The following is a 23,311-nucleotide window of genomic DNA, read 5'->3' as shown; positions in this document are numbered from 1 at the left end:
TCCGGGAAACACGGAGATTTACGATTAGTGAACTTTCCACAAAATTTCCAGACATTTCACGGTCTTCTCTGTACAAAATTGTGACCACCGAGCTAGGATACCGAAAACTGTATACCCGTTGGGTCCCAAAAATGTTGAGCGAGTGCCAATGTGACAAAAGAACTTCTCCTAAAGTTCAAGTGGGAAGTCTTTGACCACCCATCTTACAGTCCTGACCTAGCACCTAGTGACAATCACCTCTTTCAAGAAATGAAAGCGTGGTTTGGTGGACAACACTTTTCTACCAACGAAGAGCTTCAAGGACGTACCTGAGCTCACTGGCAGCAGACTTCTTTGCAGAGGATATAGGAAGGCCGGTCTCTCGTTATGACAGATACCTCAACCTTCATGGTGACTATTTAGAAAAATAAGTAAGAATGTACAAATCTTTTGGTAATAAAATCATCTTGTTATCTCATTACGTCTATTATTTATAGCCTATCGGAACTTGAAAAAATAAAGCTATATATTCTTGTGTGAGGTTACATGTCTGGAGCTGGGGTTGGGAAATTATTTATTGAGGAAATTATAGGACATTATGGATAAATGGAAGAATCTCACCATCTTAAATGAGAATTTGAAACAATCTGCGGAGAAACTGGAACTAGGAACAGGGTAGGTGTTTCAGTAAGACAATGACCCCAAGCATATGGCCATTGTCGTAAAAGAATGGCTACTTTACAATGTACCAAAGCAGTTGCATTCGCCTCCCCAGTCACCACACCTCAACCCAATTTAACATCTTTGTGGAGAACTAAAGCATAGGATAAAAAGATACAACAGCAAAAGCAAAGATGATTTGAAAGCGGCCATAGTGAAAGAGTGGAGTAACTTTACATCTGCGGATTAAAAGATTTGGTGGAATCTATGCCTCGAGGTTTGGAAGCTGTGATCGAAGCAAAAGGCAGCAAAATAAAATATTAAATCGTGCATGAAACTGATCAACATCACAGTGTATGTTGACTTTTGTACCTGGCCGGTATTTCATTTGTAGGCTCAAGATGCCAGTATAATTAACTATTATTAATTATGCAGTATATATATGTATTTCAGTTTGTAACATGTCTGTTTATGACACAGAAAGTGAATACGTAATATTTTCTTGATTGATTTTGATTTGAAGTGTTATTTTTAGGGTGCATGTAGACTTTAGTGTCCGACTGCACCTCTCCGCACACTGCCTGATACATGATATTGTGGCATTCCTTAAAAAAAAAAAAAAAATTAAATAATTACGATTCCACTCGAACCTAGCAGATATGAAGCACATTGTAGACATGCTGAAGTGGGAGAAAGTGCAGAAAGTTACCCCTGCACGTTCCGGAAGACGCGTTCTTTCATGACACAGAGAAATTTTGAATTTAAATTACTCTGTAAAATACTATTTTTTTTTTTTTTTCAAAATGTAAAGGCAGTTATGAATTAAAAGTTTGAATTTCGGTAACAGGACCAACATTGTTCTTCAAATGATGAATTATCCGTATTTTGAATTAAACAATTTAAATAACATGCAAAACCATACCTCATGTTCCCGGGAATGAGAGCTGCTTCGAATTAGGCATGATTTTGAATTAACCAATCTTGAATTATCGAGGTTCCACTGTAGGTGGGAGGTTAAGATCACTAGTGTGAAAAGCTAAGATTTTTGCTGTAAATTTTGTTTATCAAGTCTAGCGGCAAAGTTACTGCTGCTGCTTGTAGTTATTTCATTCTCCCTGTTTGGGTGCTAGCCACCAGTCCAACTACGGGACTCTTTGGCCATGGATTTTGTTGGTTTTGTTTAAATGTGCTATGGCACACGTATTTTTAATTTTTATTGATATGAATTCTGGTGTGTGGGTTGTCCCGCCCTGCACCCGCCTGGCTTTTACCCTGCTAACCCCCGTTTATTGAATCTCTTATAATTTACAATTTTTTACAATATTTACATTTTGATATTATATTCATTTCTTCTTCTTTCAGAGTTTTTGCTCATTATTCAAATTCTCATAATTCAATATAACAATATTCATGAGATTTAATTTCACTTCACTTTTCACTTTTAAGTTCTTTCTTGAAGTTGTTGTTTTACAATTATTAATCTTGTGTTTTGTATAGTTGTTACATTTTGACGGGTGTGTAGTGTGTTGTTTTATATCTAAAAGATATAACCACATTCACTGGAATATTATCACTTCATCACTGTGTATTTGTACTTTAATTGATGGCAATGTTATCACCTTGTTGTCACTATTGTGAGTTGCCAATGGTAATATTACCGTATTTATGGAGCCTTTGCCTTATTTTTGCACCATCTGCAGTGGTTTAACGTAATTTTCTGTTCATTGTTATCTTTGGGCAGTTGCTGGGGTTGGGAATAGGTGGATGGTGGTGGGTGTTGGCTGCTGGTTTAGGATAGATTGAGCTACCAGGGATAGGTTGATGGCTTCGCGAGGGTGTGGGAGGTTGCAGGAAAGCCAATACCTCTTAATGTGAGCATTGATGGGTTCCATTTCGCTTGCGAGAAATACAGAGGAAGTAAAGATAAAGTACTGTTAAACCAAAACTAATGTAAGTTACGAGCATGTTGTCGTGAATCATATGCACTTTTTAACTAAATCACCATCCACATCATGTATTAATATTGTCTATTACATTTTCTTACTGATTGTCTCTTAAGCATGTACATGAAATATTTTTGTTTCTTATAAATGAGTGGCCAACAAAACCATATCACCAAATAAGCTATTGACTTATACAGATAAATTATTAAAATAATCTTGAATATACAGATAAAAATCATCATCATCACCACCATCATCTTCATCATCATACATTCTCCTCTCAATCCTGCTGTTCTTTAAAACAATAAAAATTAAAACATTTAAACAATAAAAAGATCCATTACATTAAACCCATCAATTTCACATCCAAATATTAATCAAAATAAATTACACTTTTATTAAAAACTAGCAAGATACCCGTGCTTCGCTATGATATTATACTGAAATTTATAATTGAATACTTATTGTTTTATATATAATCCGCCAAAATTTGCGATCTGACTGGTTATCTGAGAGAATCCGCCAAAATTCGCGATCTGACTCGTTTTCTAATAGATTACGGCAAGTTTCCTCCCATTTTTCAATCTTTCTTTCCAGCAATCGATTTCGTACTTCCCGGGCTAGGTCCAGGTATTCCACACGGTCAGTTGGGTCCCTAAATCTTTGCCATCTTTTCCTATAAGTATTTTAATATGGATCAAATCCTTGAGGAGAACCGGCGTGGTGTCCTCTTGGGTCCCTTGTCGGTACTGAACCCGCGACTGGACTGCATTCTTAGCCATTACCCGTCCAGGACCCGTTTCCAGCGCGGTCTGCACATTTGACGACGGTCCAGAACATTATTATTATTATTATTATTATTATTATTATTATTATTATTATTATTATTATTATTATTATTATTATTATTATTATTATTATAGATGTTCTGGACCCCATAGCAAGATGCAAGACCGCTACTTGGTGGTAAATTAGATATGCTGCCACTGTCATTGTTAACAATGTGACCAGCACCATTGTCGCGCGTAGCCAAGTGTGCGGGATTTCTGGTGATACGAATGACATATTCCGTGCATTGTTGACCTTATTATAGAGGTGAACAATTGGACGGTCAATCTCATTCCTATCGTTTCTTTCAAAGGTGTTTAAATTTGTATTTATATGCCGGGAGAATGTACTGTAATCTAAGAACGTTCTCCGAAGAAAAAGATGGCTCTTGAAAACGAACCCAGGAAAGATAAAAAAGGATGGGTTTATGATCAGAATATGTACATCGGAAATCTACAGCCTGTTTCCAGTCATTCGACAGGGTCAGGAATGGAATGAATAAAGCCCCCATCTGGCGGCGGCAATAGGAATTGTGCCGGCTGCCGAAGTCTGTCGCACTCATCTGGGGCAATGGATAATGAATGACAAATGAAATGATATTGGACAGTGTTGCTGGAATGAATGATGACATGGAAAACCGGAGTATCCGGAGAAAACCCTGTCCCGCCACCGTTTTGTTCGGCACGAATGTCTCATGGAGTGTCCGGGATTTTAATCATATAACCCAGCTGTGAGAGGCAGGCGCACTGCCACCTGAGCAACGGAGGCTCCCTATAAGTACATTATGAGCAGTAAAATCAACTATTCTCATCTCCTTTTACATCCCACCACCGTTAAGTTAATTTACACCCCCCCCCCCCCCCACAAAAAAAATAACAGAAAGGCATGTTTCTTTATGTATAAAGGAGATTCCAAACACCAATGTTCACGTCTATTACCTTCACTTTTCAGATATAGGTATCCCCATAAAAATAATTCACTTTTTTCACTTCCTTTCACACTCTTCCCCCCCCCCCCCCCCAATTGAATTTTCCTGCAAAATCCTTGTTTCTTTAATAGTAAAGGATCTTCTAAATACCAATTATCACGACTCTAAAACTTCCTCAGTTTTTTATTTGTGTGACCTCATGAAAGGAATTCAACTCCTTTTCAATCCCGCCCCCCAAGATGAATCCCCCCCCCCCAAAACGCGTTTTTCTTTGTTTCTAAAGGAGATCCAAATACCAATTTTCACGTCTGTAACAACTTTAGTTTTTATTAGACGTAAGTATTCTCATACAATTAAGTCAATTAATTTTTCAATTTTTCACCTCCCGCCACTTCATTGGATTTTTCGAGAATACGTGTTTCTTTACTTTAACGCAGAATCCAAATATCAAATTTCACGTCTGTAACATCTTCATTTTTGAGATATCAGTAGCTTAATTATAATAATTCAACATCATTTTCAGTCACTTTACCCCCCCCCCTCCAGCCAAGTGGTATATCGGAAAACTAAAAATACACGTTTCTTGACTTTTAATAGAGATAAAAAGTACCATTTTTCACTTCTGTAACATGTTAAGTTTTTGAGATATACTGTGGAAATTCTCATTTTAAAATTTCACCCCGTTTTTAGTTCCCCTTAAGTGGAGTTTCCAAAAACAAATCACCTGTGTTTCTTTACATTTACAGGTGATTCCAAATAGCGCTTTTTACGTCTGTAACATTTTACGTTTCTCAGGTATTCTGTATATATAGATATATAGTCTTTCAAAATTTCACCCCAATTTGTCACTCCTGTTTAACCGCCAGTAATTGAATTTTCCAAAAAAAAAAAAAAAAAAAAAAAAAAAATGTTACCTCATTTTTTAAGGAGATCCCATGTACAAATGTTCAGTTCTGTAATATCTTCAGTTTCTGAAATATATGTATCCTCATTAACGGCATTCAACCCATTATTCACACTTTTACACCCCTCCTATTGGGATTTTCTGAAAACAAAAAATACATGTTTCTTTATTTTTAAAGGAAGTTTTAAGTACAAATTTTTACATCTGTAAACTTTTCAAGTTTTAAGATGTAGATACACTCATTTTAAAAATTCACTCCCCTTTTCACCCCCCCCCCCCCATATTTGGATTTTCCAAAAACGAAAAATAGCTGTTTCTTTATTTTTGAAGTAGATCCCAAGTACCAATTTTCAGGTCTGTAATATCTTCAGGTTCTGAAATAGAAGTAGCCTTATTAAAGGCATTCAACCCATTTTTCACCCTTTTCCACCCTTATTACAGTATAAGGATTTTCCGAAAACAAAAAAGTACGTGTATCTTTATTTCTGAGGGAGATTCTAAATAGCAATTTTTACATCTATAATCTTTAAAAGTTTTGAGAGATACAGTATATACACTCATTTTAAAAATTCACCCCCTTTTCACCCCCATTAATTGGATTTTTCAAAAACAAAAAAATACGTGTGTTTCTTTATTTTTAAAGGAGATCCCAAACACCAATTTTCAGGTCTGTAATATCTAAAGTTTCTGAGATATAAGTATCCTCTTGAAAGGCATTCAACCCGTTTTCCCCCCGTTTTCACCCCTCCTAATGGGATTTTCCGAAAACAAAAAAATTACGTATTTCTTTTTAATGAGGATTCTAAATACCAATTTTTACACCTGTAAACTTTCAAAGTTTTGAGATATAAATACATTCATATTAAAAATTCACCCCCCTTTTCACCCTCCCATTAATTGGATTTATCAAAAATAAAAAAATACATGTTTCTTTATTTTTAGAAGAGATCAAAAATACAAATTTTCAGGTCTGTAATATGTTCAGTTTCTGAGATATAAGTACCGGTATCCTGATTAAAGGCATTCAACCCCTTTATCACCCTTTTCACCCTTCCTATTGGGATTTTCTGAAAACAAAATAAAATACGTGTTTCCCTTATTTTTAAAGACGATTGTAAACACTAATTTTTACATCTGTAAACTATTTAAGTTTTGAGATATAGATACAATCATTTTAAAATTTCACCCCCTTTTCACCCCCTTAGCGATCTGAATATCCAAAAATCCTCTCTTAGCGAGCACCTATATCTTAATATGAATGTATCCCAAAATTTCATTTCATTATGCCCAGTAGTTTTTGCTCGGCGATGATGAATGGTCAGTCAGTCAGTCAGTCAGTCAGTCAGTCAGTCAGTCAGTCAGTCAGTCAGTCAGTCAGTCAGTCAGGACAAGTTCTTTTATATATATAGATGAAAATAATATGTTTTCATGAACAAAAATAAGATTGTAATTTTATTTATTAACCTATAGTGTCAACAAAGATACAAAGCGCATTAAAAACTGAACAAAGAATAGAGCAGCCATCACCTGTTTCAAAGGCTCTCCAAATTTGCTGAGTGATCACGTACTTTTGCTCGTTCTGAGGATTAAGTTTATTGTCTATGGTTCCACCAAAGAAATGCTGTGAAATCCAGTCCCTTTTACACATTTCACACTGATTAGTGTTCCGAGTTGATCATGGTAATCAGAATGGCCAGTGACTTCAGAATTACATTTTCTGTTAATGAACTAATTTTGCTTAATTAGTACAACTTTTTACATTAATGAATGAATTAATAAAATTATCTTTTAACATTTTATTTAATAAGAATAAATGTTTAAATTTGTTTAAAAGGCACAGATTTCTAAAAATGTTATTTTGATTAATGACTACAGATGTTTTATCTTCACTGATGAGCACAGACTTTTTATTTTAAATATTGAACATGGATATTTTATTTTGATTAATGAGCACATATTTTTTACTTCAGTTATTGAACACATAATTTTTATTTTGATAGGTCAAACCATTTTATATTAAGTTTTCATTAATGCCAACCCTTTTCAGGATATTTTTACAGTATAATCAGTGTATGTATAGTCTGTGATCGATATTGCAGGGTAACAAATCATTTGCCCACACAACATACCTATCATGATAAATTTTACATCAAAAATTATCTCTATGCACTTTCTGGCTGCTTAAATGTAGTATAGCATAGCGTATAGAATAGAGTGGTTAATTATATGATACTGAGTTAAAAAATTAGATGTAGCTATATAAAAAGGCACGTATAATGGATATTGAGATTAAGTTGTTTTATCATTCTCATTCTTCTTGTTTCTTCTTTAGATCATATTTCACCTTTTATAGAAGAGGTCAGTATATTTGTGTATAAATTTCATACTCATGTTACATATTGACACCTACATTTTACCATATGCTCTGTATGACAAAAAGTCCAACGAATAACAACTCCTTCAGTCAGGCATTTTTTATAATATTGGACTGTAACTACTGAGATAGACAACAATGGTCATCACCACTTCTTTGTTCTCACTTTATAATTTTATCAAGACTATGAAAAACAGCCTCCCATAAGTCCAACCTCTCGTCCACGTCATGGGAGGAGGGCAACGGCATGAAGTAGGGGATTACCTGTAGGGGTGATGTACAGCGGGGACCGTGTGTGCCCCAAGACCGATACAGTGGCTGTTAAGGTCCTTCAGGAACCCTGAAAAGTGACAGCTAACGGGGCTCTGGTGAAGTCCTCAATGGCAGATGTGGCAGAGGAGACCTTTGGAACGGCAAATCTGGCAGATGAGGCAACCCTTTTCCCTTGGGGCTGAAGAAATGGGGGAAACTACTGCCTTGTGGCGAAGAGGGATCTTCAAAGGCTAAGGGAGACAACCCCTACAGAAAACGGCAGGCTTGGAGGCTCAGGTGGCAGCCCCACCACTAAGCTCGGGTGCTGTGGGCTAATAACTCGCACGAACGGACAGACGGATGGAACTAAAGCAGGTTGAGAAAGAGATGCAAAATTATGGCTTGGTGCAATTTTGGAGAGATCATGACACAAAATAGGAATACATTTATTTCTTCTGGACAGTCTGGCGAGAATGCTGAATGGAGAAATGGAGTGGGAATGTGCTAAATAGGACATCCAAGAACAGTTCAATTGAATGGAGTACCATCTCAGACAGAATGATGGCAGCTAGATTTCAAGGTAAAATTCGAAATGTAACAATAGTAGTTTGTTATGCACCAACAGAAGTATCTGATGCTGACATGAAGGATCAATTTTATCATCAGTTAAATGAAACTATGAAGAATATAAATAAAAGAAATATTACTATTAATATGGGTGATATGAATGCGAAGATTGGATCAAATAATGAGGGACTAGAGCATGTGATAGAGAAACATGGATTGGATGAAATGAATGATAATGGAGAGAGATTTGTAAATTTGTGTGCCATTCAGGAAATTGTGATTGGAGGGACAATCTTTCCTCACAAAAGGTGTCATAAGGTTACATGGGTATCGTCAGATCACAAAATAGAAATTAGTAGCTGTTTAAATTGAAAATAAAGGCTGCGTCGAAGAAGTTTGCATCTAGAAAAAATAGGTTCAACATACAAAGGTTAAACAGTGAAAAGAGGAGGAAAGAATTTAGTCTGGAGATGAAAAATCAGTTTCCTCGAAAAAGAGGAAGAGTTGAGTATAGAAAGAACTTGAGAAAATGTTAAGAACACTTTATACAAACGTGTAAAAAAGTAATTGGTTATAGGAGCTATCAACAGAAAGACTTGATGTCTGAAGAAACATGGGACTTAATTAAAAACTAAAAGAGGCAAAAGCTATAGTAAATCAAAGCAGAACAAGACAGCAGAAGCCCAAAGGAAATATTCGGAAATTGACAAAATGATTAAAAGGAGTTTGAGAAGCGATAAAAGAAGATGGATTGACCAGCAGGCCCAAATTGCAGAGGAAGCTGAGAAGAAGGGTGATATGAAACAACTCTATACTATTACAAGGAAGTTGTCAAGAGGAGGTTATAGGAAGAGAAAACCAGTGAGGGATAAGCAAGGAAATATGTTATCACAAGAACAACAATTGAGAAGATGGCAAGAGTATTTTTTCAGAAATTTTAAACAAAGATGATGGAAATGAGCAGGAAATGCAAGAAGTAAATGAAGGCTTAGATAGTGAAGACTCAAGAAAAGAGCTAGATCCCCCAACAAGGCATGAAGTTAGTTAGCATTGAAACAATTAAAGAATGGTAAAGCAACAGGTATAGATAATATAGATCCAGAAATACTAAAATTGGATGAAGAGGCCACCATTAATTTGCTGCTACCATTACTGGGGAAAATATGGAAAGAAGAGAAAATTCCAGCTGATTGGAAAGAAACTCCCAAAAAAAAAAAAAAAGTGACACCACAGTGTGTAAGAATTGGAGAGGAATAACACTACTGAGCATACCAAGTAAACTTCTCTCTAGAATAATTCTAAACAGTGTAAAGGACTCAATTGAGCAGCATCTTCGAAAAGAACAAGCTGGTTTCCATAGACAACGCAGCTGTGTTGATCTAATAAATATGCTAAGAATAATTCTAAAGCAAAGTAATGAATGGCAGGCCACACTGTATTTGACATCCAGAGACTTTGAAAGAGCATTTGATTCAGTAAATAGGACCATAATGCGGAAGTGAAATATGGAGTAACGTGAATCTCATGAAGGCAATGTATGAAGGGTATAGATGCAAAGCAGTACATGAGGGAAAATTCTCAGATTATGTGAATGTCACAAGTGGAGTTCACCAGGGATGAGTTCTTTCACCAACAATCTTTTTAGTGGTGCTCGATAATGTTATGAGAAAAACATTGGGTGGAAGGAAAAGAGGAATACAATGGGGAATGGGGGAAAGACTGGAAGATTTAGAATTTGAAAATGATATTTGTCTTTCGTCTTCAAGAATTAGTGATATAAAACACAAGCTAGAAGGATTACGGGATGAAGCAGAGGCTGCAGGACTCAATATAACTGTTGTTAAGACCAAGGAAATGAGTAAATGCTAAAATTGATGAAAGATTGTTTGTGGCAGGAGAAGAGATTGAAGAGGTTACACATTTACCTACTTGAGAAGGGTAGTGACAAGAGAAGGAAGTGGGGAAGAGGAAGGATGTGAGAGCCAGAATAAGGAAAGCAAATAGAGCCTTCATGCAGCTGTATACAATATGGAAGAATAACAACATTTCAAGGAAAAAGAAAATAAAAATTTCCAATACAAATGTTAAATCAGTCCTTCTATATGCTTGTGAAACTTGGAAGGTTACACGAACTATCACTAATCTCTTGCAGGCATTTATAAACTGTTGCTAACGACGCATCATAAACATCAGATGGCCTGGAATTATGTCCAATGACGAACTATGGAGAACAACAAACCAAGTTCCAGTCACAGTGGAAATCAAGAGGAGGAAATGGAAATGGATAGGTCATACTTTGAGAAAGCCAGCGGGATCTATAGAACACACATCATTGGAATGGAATCCGCAAGGGGCACGGAGGAGAGGTCGTCCTAGAAGACCTGGAAGAGGACTGTGGAGGAGGAAGCTCTTGAAGCAGGGAAGACTTGGAAGGAAGTTAAAGCATTGGCAAGTCGATGACCACAATGGAGACGTTTCACAGATGCCCTATGTTCCAGTGGGAATGAGAGTAAGTCAAGTAAGTCATGAAAAACAATGCATGATGTTTAAAAAAAAAAATTTAATATATCAACACTAAACTTTTCCATCTATCATGTTTCTTTGTTCACTTCAAAAATTTTAAGATGTCTTTATTTCACATATACTAGCTAAAGATGACGTCCTACTTTTACTAGCTTTGTAAGTGTACAAACATTGGCAGAAAAAATATCCAAACACCAAGAATGCATTGTGCTAGATTAATGAACATTGGTAGGCATGTTTATACAACTTAAAGATGACGTTGATTCAAATTTCCTGAAAATTGAATTAGCATGGCGCTAGTAGCAGCCCCATGACATTGCTTTAAATACTGTAGTGTGCGAGAGCATTAGTTACCAGTGAGATTGGACGGAGTGACTGTGAGTGGGTCAAGAATACCTTTACAACGATGAAGAGGCCAGTATCAACAGTTCACTGCGGTTGAACAAGGCCGTATAATAGGGCTACATGAAGGTGGATTTCCTTCTGCGCTATTGCAGATCGACTTGGTAGGAATGTCTTCAACTGTGCATGTGTGCTGGTAGCAGTGGTCACGAGAAGGTACACTCACAAGAAGATCAGGGTTCAGACATCCCCATGGCACTACCAAGAAGGAGGACCACTGTGGCTGTGGCGCAGCGGACTATGTATGCAGCAACAATTTGAGTGACAGTTGGCACCACAGTGACGCAACGAACTGTTTGAAATCGGTTACTTGAAGGACAGCTCCAAGGCAGACACCCTGTGGGGTGCATTCATTTACCCCAAACCATCGCAATCTGTGACTTCAGTGGTGTCAAGCAAGAGCTCATTGGAGGATGGAGTGGAGGTCTGTTATGTTTTCTGATGAAGGCCGCTCCACCTTGGTGCCAGTGATGGCCGTGTGTTAGTTAGAAGGAGGCCAGGTGAGCGCCTGCATTCCACCTGTCTGCGGCATTGACACACTGGACCTACACTGGGAGTTCTGGTCTAGGAAGCAATTTCCCATGACAGCAGAGCACTCTTGTGCTTATCCCATGTGCTCTGACTGCAGATGTGTACGTCCATCTGGTGATTCAACCTGTTGTGCTGCCATTCATGAAGAGCATTCCCGGGGATGTTTTCCAACAGGATAATGCCATTGTTGTAACGCAACATGCTCTACAGAGTGTCAACATGTTACCTTGGCCTGCTCAATCCCCCGATCTGCCCCCAGTTGAGCACGTATGGGATATCATTGGACCACAACTTCAGCGTCATCCACAAAAGGCATTAACTGTCCCTGTATTGACTGACCAAGTGAAACAGGCATGGAACTCCATCCCACAAGCTGACACAATGCTTGCAAGTTTGCATGCCTGCATTCAACAGTCAGGCAATTACACTGGTTATCAATGCACCAGCATGGCACATTTGCGATGGCTTTTCTTGCATGGATATTAACCTATAGTATGGCACATTTGCGATGGCTTTTCTTGCATGGATATTAACCTATTGTATTGTACCTTTAATCAATTAAATATGTTACCTCGACAAATATATTGCCAAAATTTCCATATTCTACATTCCTTATTTCATGATGTTTGGATATATTTTCCTGCCAGTGTACCATTTAGTTTCAAGTGGATTGTATCAACATTGTATTGGACAGGTGGTCCAATATAAATATATACTTCTAAAGAATTGTATTAAAAATTGCATAGTACATTTGAGAGAACTTACAAAAGTCACAACTTAATTCACCTTCCAATTCTGAGTCGGCTAATGACAGTTGGGTAACATCATTATCAGACAAGTGTTGATGACTTGACAAAGCCATGTTGTTTACATTTGAACATGCATTTGAAATTTGCATGTCAGAGCACTTAATCCTCGCATATCAAAGAATTACAGTAATTATAAACAGAGCTGTACTTAGCGATAACATGTGGATAAAAATAAACCTATTAGTTCAAATATTTCCAAGTACTATCAAGAGATGTTGGAAGGCTACTAGAAGCAAACTACTGCAGAAATGTGACACCCACAGTGAGTGAAAGTATGAGCTTGCAATAATACAACTTCCATGGAGCAAGGCACCTGGTATGCTGTGCATAAATATGACCACCATAGCAAAACTTACATTCTAATCATGCTGTTATCCCTTATTTCAGTTGAATGTGTGGAGGACCCTTGGGTGTCATTTGGATGTGATATTCTACAAGTTTTCACTCTGAGCATGACATGGGTGACAGTAATACTGTACGTGCGCCAGCTTGTTCCACGGCACCTCACAGTCACAGGTCAAGGTTTGGCCGTGTTGCTTCATTTTTGTCTTGGTAAGTTTGTAAGTTGGTAAGTTTAAGATTAATAGGTGTTGTTACTTCCTTAGTTCAAGTCCAGGGCAGGGTCACCCTTTTATTTTAAATTTATTTAGTTTCTACAGTCTCTTAATATATGTGAACTATCCTCTGTTATGCACATTTTCAGTGAATGAAAGGTTGTGGCCTAAGAAGGGTGATATGTCATCAGGTCAGACAAAGACAGGGTAGGCAGTTGCAGGGTAGGCTTAACTGTACTAACAATGGTTGCTTATATTAACAAGCACTCAAAGTGATGACCTGCTTGTTTATGTACATCTGGGCATGCTGCTAAATTAATGTTCTAATGCGCTGCAGCATAGCTGGTGTTATTGTGCAGGTTTTGGCACTGAGTTGATTGACTGACATACAATTTGAATGGTCTATAGTCACATAATAGTGTACAGAATTGTTTGCAGGATGTGCTTACAGTGCAATAGTACCATACAGGATGCTAGCAGCAAAATTTTTACATCACACTGATCTCCTACATTTGTTGGGCTGCAAAACAAAATATTGGTAGGAGCAGCTGATTTGCCTGGTATAATACAAACAAAATGAAGATGAGACATTATAGGATACATTAAACCACAAAATATAATCTTTATTATTCATAAAGAAGAATGCAACAAAAAAGCCTAACAACAATTTGCCTTTCTTCTGATTATCTATTTCTTTACAGTTATTGTATTAACCAAAACAATTACGGCATAAAGAGATAAGATGTAATCAAATGTCATGAAATGAAATTCACAAATTGTATAATTTGCAATAACTTAATTATTGGGTGTTTTGTGAATGTTGATTCATTTCAATACAACTTGTGATTTGGAGAGATTGTCATTATTGCATATGAGAACAGTTGTTCTACTGGTGCTGAGAAATTTAGATGTGTCCTAGACTGTAATTCTTATTGCTTAGGTACCAATTGTAACTTGACTGATTCTACTTGTCCCATAATTGGGCATCATTTGTAACTTTAACATCTTTACTTAACTTGAACTTAGTTAAAAATAGATAAAATAATAATTATAGTATTCTGAAATGTCCACACAAGGCTGTATATTGATACATCTGCTGAGAGCCTTACCTAATCCTCTGAAAATGATTAAATGGATGGGAACCGCTTCAAGATTATCTGCCTACCATAAATAAAACCTCCACAATGACTATGAAAACAAGCTATCTAAAATGACAGTATTCATGAAGTAGCCGCAATCGAGAAAATTACGCCTAATAATAATAATAATAATAATAATAATAATAATAATAATAATAATAATAATAATCCGTGTGGGGATTTACCGGTTACCTCCATCGGGCACGTCCCATTGGAATTGGGGAAGCTCGCTGGCTCTGCCGCCAGCAGAGTCAGAGGGTAGTAGGGAAATAAAATACCACCATGAAAAAAAAACTGGTCCCTTGCCAGGGTTACGGCGAAGACTGGTAAATGACCAGAAGCCAGAAAACATCTTGAGGCAACCTCTAGGGCTAACAACCCTAGTTGTAAAAGGATGGGTACCCGTCCAAAGCAAAGTCAAGTCAAAAAGCATGATGGCACAACATTTCAAGAAACATACCCCAGGGGGTAAATCTTCGGATAAATCCCTCGTCGTGAACGCCACGGCGCACAAGTCTCGTTCGGATTCTGGGGGAGACTCGACATCATGCAAGAGATGAGTCGGAGCGTCTCGGTGTACCCCGAAGAGTCAAAAACTCAGGCCAAAATCTAAAACCTTTCTGGCAACTTTCAACATAAATTCACTTACACAAACTGGCAAGCTGAAAACCCTCACCAAAGCTCTTCACGAAAATCAGATATCCATAATGGCCCTACAGGAAACAAGGTACCCAGATGAAGAGACTTTTGAATCCGAAGGCTACCGATTTTTCAAGAGCAAAGCGCAAAGAGGAATCCTCAATGGAGCTGTGATGCTTGGAACCGCGTTTGCTGTTAGAACCAAGATCCTTAAATCGGTTGCAAATTTCGAACCTGTGAATGACAGATTGTCTATACTCACAATGAAATGCGCGAACAAAACCTACGCCCTAGTTAACACACATGCTCCTACAAACGATAAGAACAAGTCTGATCCAGATGAAGTTGATAATTTCTGGGACCTACTGGATGAAAAATTAAACAAAATCCCCAAACACCATGTCAAGCTTCTTTTGGGTGACTTCAATGCCCAACTAGGTCGTGAACAGAAGTACAAGAAAGTTATAGGAAATTACCCTGCTCACAAAAGAACCAATCCCAACGGCAAAAGACTGGTGTGCATTTGCGAAAATCACAACCTGCAGGTCATGTCGACCCACTTTCGCCATCTACCCAGAAAGCAAATGACTTGGCTTTCTCCCGTCCAAGCTCTCAGAGAGTTCCAAATTGATCATGTTGCAATCTCCAGGAGAAACAGCCCTGAGATTATGAATGTCAAGGTAAAGAAAGGCATCAATGTGGCCTCAGATCATTATATGTCTCTTATCAAATTCAAACCAATTCCCGCAAACACAAGGAAGACAACCAAACAGATCACACGCTTCGACAATGATAAACTTCGGCAAAGGGTCGAGGAGTTCCAGGAGAAGGCTAGACCAAATGACTGTGACTTTAACAACGCCAAAAGTCTCCTTGTTGAGGCCGCCAAAGACGTTGCAGAAATCAAGAGAAGCAAAAAGCATGCCTGGTGGAATGGTACCTGCGAATCAGTCCTCCAAGAAAGACTCAATGCATGGAAACAGTACTACTCTACGAAATCAGAAAATGATTGGGAAACCTACAAAACCCAACGTGCCCAAGCAGCTAGGGTGTTCAGAACTGAGAAACGTAAATACGAAAAATCTGTCATTGAAAAGATAGAACAAAACTTTAGGAAGAATGAAAGCAGAGAGTACTACAGAGCCTTCAAACGCAAACTCACTGGCTATAAACCACCATCTCTATGCTTTGAGCGAAAGGACGGCTCACTGGCGACGTCAAATGAAGAAAATTGCAGCATTCTGGCAGACTACTTCAAGAATTTACTTAATTGCTCTAAACCGCAAAGCCCCATTGAAACCAAGGAACCCTTACTCAGGTACCCAGATTCCAGACCACCCGACAGAGATGAAATCAAGCGCCACATTGCCCATCTCAAAAATAACAAAGCGCCGGGGGAAGACTCAGTAGTAGCAGAACTATGGAAATATGCCCCAGAGGAATCAGTTGATATCTTGCAAAAGCAAATAGAAGAAATTTGGAACAAGGAGACCCTACCCGAAGACTGGAAAATAGCTTTGATCCATCCATTACACAAAAAAGGCAGCATGAAGAACATCAACAACTACAGAGGAATATCTTTACTACCCGTGACTTACAAAATTCTATCACTTGCCATCCTGGAGCGTTTGGAAGCACAAGTCGAACATCAAATAGGTGAATACCAAGGAGGGTTCAGAAAAGGTCACTCAACAGCTGAACAGATACAAAATCTCAAAACGATCATCAGATATTGTACACTAAGGTCCAAGCAGTATGTGTCTGTCTTTGTGGACTTTAAGAAAGCGTACGACTCCATTGACCGGGAAGTCCTGCTAAACATCTTAAATGAATTTGGAGTTGATTTGAAACTGCTGGCATTAATTAGAGCCACCCTGACCGATACAAAATCCAAGGTGAAGTTCCACGGATGTCTCTCGCATTCCTTTGACATCAAAACAGGAGTCCGACAAGGTGATGGGCTATCCCCGATACTCTTCAACTGTGTTCTTGAAAAGATCATCAGAACCTGGCGGGTGAGATTACAGGAAACCAACTACAGTCCATTGAGAATAGGAACCAAATCTAAGGGGATCGCAACAGACTGCTTAGCATTTGCCGATGATATTGCTGTTCTCTCAAACGACATAGAAACCGCTAGAGCTCAAGTTGAAATTTTAAAGGAAATTGCCTAACAAACTGGTTTGCAGATATCGTTTGAGAAAACAGAAGTAATGACTAACATCAAAGAGGCTCCACCAAAACTCCATACAAAATACGGGGACATCACCCGAGTAGACAAATTCAAATACCTGGGTGAGATCATCAGGAAAAATGGACTGGACAAAGAAGCACTTCAGGAGCGAGTACGCAAACTGGAAATAGCCTACCAAACATCCCGCACAATCTACAACAAAAAATGCCTTTCCCAAAACACCAACAAGATACATCACTATGAAACAGTTCTGAAGCCAGTAGTTCTATATGCAGCTGAAACCCTGTCTCTAAATGCCAACAAAGGACACCTTGAAGAACTGGAGAAAAGAGAACGTAAAATTGTGAGAGGAATCTTGGGATCAAAGTACAGAAATGGAGTCCATCAAAAGAGATCCAACAGGGAAGTCTACAGCAAAATAGAGAAAATTACTGACTCAATCAGAAAAAGACGGGCTCGATGTTACGGTCATCTGAAAAGAATGGACGGAAGAATGTTAACTAAAGAAATCTTTCACTTCTTTGATTCAAACCCCAAAACTACAATTACCTCATTTAGAAATACCAAAGAAGACCTTCAAATGCTACATATCTCAGCTGAAGACGCCCTTAACAGAGATCTCTTCCGCAAGAAAATATTGACGAACGGGCTAAACCGAGACGAGCAACCAAAGAGAAGACACGGAGCCCCTTGGACAGAGGAGCGTAAGCAGGCCCACTCACAAAGAATGAGGGAAATTTGGGCTCTAAAGAAGGCCAAGTTCAGTGTCAAATGCAACAAGACTTAACGTGGTCCTTGATGGCCCCAGCGAATTATATAATAATAATAATAATAATAATAATAATAATAATAATAATAATAATAATAATAATAATAATAATAACAACACTCAATGTGAAATAAGAAATAGTAAACTGACGCAATGGCAGAGATTTCATATCTAAGCTTGGAAACGTGACGGTAGGTATCAACACGCAAAATCAGATCAAATGCAAGGGAACACTTACAGGCCTAATAATGACAACTAATGAAGATTGTGGAAAGGTGTGGGATCCCTATGAGGTCCATGGGAAGGTATGACATTATAGGGGAGAAAAGACTTACAAGAAACACCTTCTAGCTCAACTATATCAAAATTAACAAGCAAACATTACAAGAAACAAAGTTAAATGACATAGCAACTGATACTTAACTCACAAAGCAAATCTCTTTAATGACAGATACAGATCAGCTAAACAAATGAAAACCTAATCAGGATACTTAAATCACTTAGTAAAATACAAGTCTAACGTTGTAGGCTAATACAGAATTACAATGGTTTTTGATTAAAAATGCAGGTGAAACAATTAAAATTACAAACGATGGGTATCTAGGGCAAACTCAGACACATTAAATTTAAAACTTTGAAAAATGACATTAAGCAAGAAAATACTGAAACACAAAAGGAATTAAATTAAATGAAACGAAATCAGAAACGTTGAAATGGCAATAGAAATGGCACTTACCAATAAGGAGGTAGGGTTCCTGGAGGGGAAACCCTCGAGCGCATCCGCACTCGGGGACGGTCAGATGGAATAGATGCCAAGAAAACACATCATACTCCCAAAGCCGGCAGAAGACCGGAAATTGCCCGATCACAATCAAGCAATGGGAAGCAAATTCCACTAGATTCCCGTTTTTTTTCTCCGATCGAAAAATCTGTTATTTTAGCCAATCCAATTCAATCCAATTGTATGACCATATATGGTCATTTCCTAGCCTACTGATGTGAGAGGAATTACATCACCTGTTTCAACATCAGTAACCGTACGTGCGGTATAGGATGCCTCAAAATTAAAGCACCTTATACATTTTTTAAAATCAGATAACAAGGTTACACATTTTGACATACAGAATTAAAAAATTAATTTTCAAATAATTCTTCAAGAAATTCTTCAAGTTAAAACATCCCAAGTGTCTTTTCCTCACCCTTGCTGACATTAATTTAAATGATCAATTACATAAAATTTACATACAAAAAAATCACTTCAAAACAGTTCTCGCATCTTGCAATGGTAGCAATAAAGCTCAAAGTTCCATTCTTGAGGTTTCCCTAAATTACATTCTTTCTTTTAAAAATTACAAACATAGTTAAATTAATATTTTCTTCCAGTTACATAAAAAATAATTCCAGCAGAGTCCAGAGTTCTTATTTCTTCTTTTCTCACAATACAAAATGTTACAAACAAAAATGAAATCCTGCTGTCCTGTCTTGACGCACCGGTCACATCTTCCCCTCCTTCAAACTTGAGCTAAGCTCGAGAAAACAATTAAAAACTTAAACTTTACTGAGGGGGTTGTGACCACACTACATCCAACACTTTACATCACAATACTTTCATTCTCTTCAGGAACGTCTATACAGGTGAAAACAATCACAGGTAGAGCGTTGGTATCGCTGTCAAACGAAGTCGCTGGCTGTGGCCGATGCCAACGATCTCCATCCATATAGCGGTCCCACCTTTGCTCTCTTGCAGCCTCAGCACAGCCCATCAGCTTAGTGAACTGGCCATAATAGGCGAAGGTTGCTGGCGCAGCACTGCCTACTGCCACCATCAGAAACACCTTCCCATTCCACCATCGGATATTAGTGGTCACTAGGTACATTGCAGGTTCCAAACAGACACCATACGTTGAACAGGGGCCATGGTATTGCGGTTACTGGAACATAAGCAGATACAGCAGAAACAATGAACTGGAGAAATAAGGCCACTGGCCTGAACTATTGAAGACTTAAAAGTTGAGTTTCAAGGGTGGGTTTTTATGTTTTTAGTAACAATAACAAGATTCCTTAGGGAGGTCCCCTCCCCTAGTTCTGAGATACCCCAGCCCAAGTGCTATTTCAGAATTAAGGAAAATTTTCAAATACTAAAGAAAAATCCACCTGAGTTTACCCTAGTACCAAAACTTTACAAAATCCCTAACTATGCACATTAATAAAATTCTAATCTTACCCCAAAATGCATAATATTCCAGTATACCTAATATGGTCACATACAACCAGCCTAATTACAACTAATATTCTTAATTAAACTATAAGATCCAGGAGTTGGCAGCCAGCCATTTATTAAAAAGAAAATTTGCTTATAACTAAATAATTCCCTTATAAATACTGAATTACCGTATGAATTCTTAATCACCCAATGTTAAGAAAAGAACCAAACAAATAAAAGGAATAATTTAGGAAGTTGCAAGGAAACTCGAAACAGGGAAATAACTACTTAATTACATTAGCTTGTAACCATATTCAATTTAACAGATAATTCACATTATGTATTACTTGTCACACCATTCAAATTAAGGCACAATTAAGCCAGGAATACCAAATTGAAATCACATTACTTTACCAATGAACTGAAAATCCCAAAGAAACAATTAAAATAATTCAAGAGTGTGCATACAGAAATCCAACTCACTGATATAAGCAATAAAAAGGCACAAGTATAACTTTCATACCAGAGATTATCAGATAACAGCACGACACACAATTCTACCGAGCCCATCTGTCCTCCGACACACACGCACGCACACCAAAATAGCCGTGTGATGACCTATCAAGTAGTACCCACAATAGAAAAAGGACCTACATGACCTCAAGTACCTTTGAACTTATCACATGATAATGAGACTCTTAGGTCCAATATCGTACTCCCAGGAGAGGAATGGCCTCTCAGCACCTTAAGCTCTAAGTCTCAGTACCCACACAAATGCCTTTCCAAGGCACCCAAGACAGACATACAGTTATTTAAAAAAAAATGGTAGGACAGATGGCTACCAAAATGTAGAACCTTACTCAGTCGACAGGATTCCAAACTCCTGCAACCTGTGTAAATAAACACAAAACCCGTAATGAAAGAAATTTTAACACCGAGAAAATCGAATAAAACAAAACAAGGAGGAAAATTAATTGACAGATTTAGCTAAATTGTGACACCTTTAAAAATTCACTAATGACAAATTTAAAGTAACAGAAACAAAAAATCTTGATGACCTGCAAACCAACCATAAATTTAACAGAAATTAACAGCTCAGTATGACACCGAAATGAACTTTTGCAGAAAATCTTCCTAGTATTCATTTTTACAATCACAAGGGACATTATTTTCCATCTAGAGCCATTTAATACTGGGCCAAAGATCTCAGAAGAATCTCGTATCAGATACACCAGATTTGAAAATGTCACGAGCACAAATGCAGATCCGTATCCCGAGAAATTTGCCAAAATGGCCTCAGAGAACGCGCCGGTCTATGAATATGGTGAACACGTTTCACCCTACAAGACCATCACATTCAATGTAGACCCTCCCCACCAAGTATAGGAACACCCGGGTTAATAAATATACGTGACAAGGGAACAGATACTTACACGATGGAAAAGCACCATAAGATAAACTAGGAAGCTTTCACTCAGATAAAGAGATCCCATAGCCTCTAATCTGCTTGGCGCATTTAGCAACTGGCTGGGAACCGTCCCAAATAGTCCCATACCTACTTGGAAACAAACCCAGATACAGCAAAAGATCAAAAACAACACCACATGACCGGAAATTTAAATACATACCGAGCTAAAATATGACACACAAAAATAGTTTTAGAAGATCACACACGTAGACTATCAAATAAAACACAACATGCAACAAGAAACAAAATTTTGAAAATACTTTGCTAAAACACGAGATTGGCAAACAGAAAATACCCTAAGAAATAGACGAGAATTTAGGAGCATTAACCTCAAAATTGTTGCCGAAAATTTACGAAAACGAAATTTCAGAAAAACAAAAGACTCCATGCTACAATTTGACCAGAACACACACACACACACACACTATAATTTACGTTATCTTGAAGGAGAACAGGAAGATCACGAAGAGTAACTTTAACAAGATGGAATTTGTGTGCACATAAACTCGAGGTATGTCAAGCATTCATCTGTCTTCAACAGATACGCGATTCAGCTGTTTGGAAGATAACATCAGGTCAGGCAGTGAAGTACAGCACTTAGCATAAGTCAATGACATAGCCTAAAGCAACAAGTAATCCCACAGATGTTAAGATCAAAACACACGCATCGAAAAAAAGTTAAAATAATCAAACATATTGAAATTTATTAAAGAAGACTTTCAGAACATGAACACGGCATACGCAATGTGAACATATCGCTTTAGAAAACACGTGGTCAATTAAAACCTTGCCACACAAGAAAATTTAATGAAAATTCGCAACAAAACAGAAAAAAAAGTTTGTTATTGATAGTGACTTACAATTTCCTCCAACCGTTGATTACAAGGTGAAACACAGCAACACAGACTGCACATCGCAGCACGAAAAACACGTGGTTGGTAGGACGTGAGCAAAAAAAACATGAAAAACAAAACAAGAATTAAGAATACACACGTAACAGTTACAACCTGTAAAAGAAACATGTTAAGAACATATTCAAAATTAGGACTTAAAATGAATTTTAGAAAATGAATATTGAATTTTCATGACCTATTACGTTGAAAGTCTGTTTCGATTACAATGCGGTCGTGAAAATTCAATATTCATTGACATGCCCCACAACGGGTGACTTAAATGCACTCTACAGTGTGCTAGCAGCAATGCCAGACCTGTAGCTCAGATCCTTTCAAACAGAACATTTTTTTTTTTGCTAATTGTTTTACGTCGCACCGACACAGATAGGTCTTATGGCGACGATGGGATAGGAAAGGCTTAGGAGTTGGAAGGAAGCGGCCGTGGCCTTAATTAAGGTACAGCCCCAGCATTTGCCTGGTGTGAAAATGGGAAACCACGGATGTGAAAATGGGAAACCACGGAAAACCATTTTCAGGGCTGACGATAGTGGGATTCGAACCTACTATCTCCCGGATGCAAGCTCACAGCCGCGCGCCTCTACGCGCACAGCCAACTCGCCCGGTTCAAACAGAACAAAGATGGCCTAGGCCACCATAGCTCAATTGGTAGAGCAACCGACGCGAAATCGGGAGGTTGTAGGTTCGGATCCCACTGGTGTCCGGCTGGCTATTTTTGTTCTGTACTTAACATC

The 23,311-nt window shown here is 37.9% G+C and overlaps 1 protein-coding gene across 4 annotated transcripts in view; it reads left to right on the top strand.

Annotated features, from left to right (window-relative positions):
- Positions 1-23,311, top strand: part of SP1173 — a 432,536-nt gene that overhangs the window by 353,997 nt on the left and 55,228 nt on the right. For all 4 annotated transcript variants that reach the window (XM_067136906.2, XM_067136907.2, XM_067136908.2 and 1 more), the window contains one exon: positions 13,088-13,252. In XM_067136906.2, the coding sequence (XP_066993007.2) occupies positions 13,088-13,252 (165 nt within the window). The remainder of the gene's footprint in view (positions 1-13,087; positions 13,253-23,311) is intronic.

The sequence above is a fragment of the Anabrus simplex genome, chromosome 1 (assembly GCF_040414725.1).
Source record: "Anabrus simplex isolate iqAnaSimp1 chromosome 1, ASM4041472v1, whole genome shotgun sequence".
Taxonomy (NCBI): Eukaryota; Metazoa; Arthropoda; class Insecta; order Orthoptera; family Tettigoniidae; genus Anabrus; species Anabrus simplex.
The sequence above is the reverse complement of the archived record's forward strand: the minus strand, read 5'-3'. Positions and strand labels throughout refer to the sequence as shown.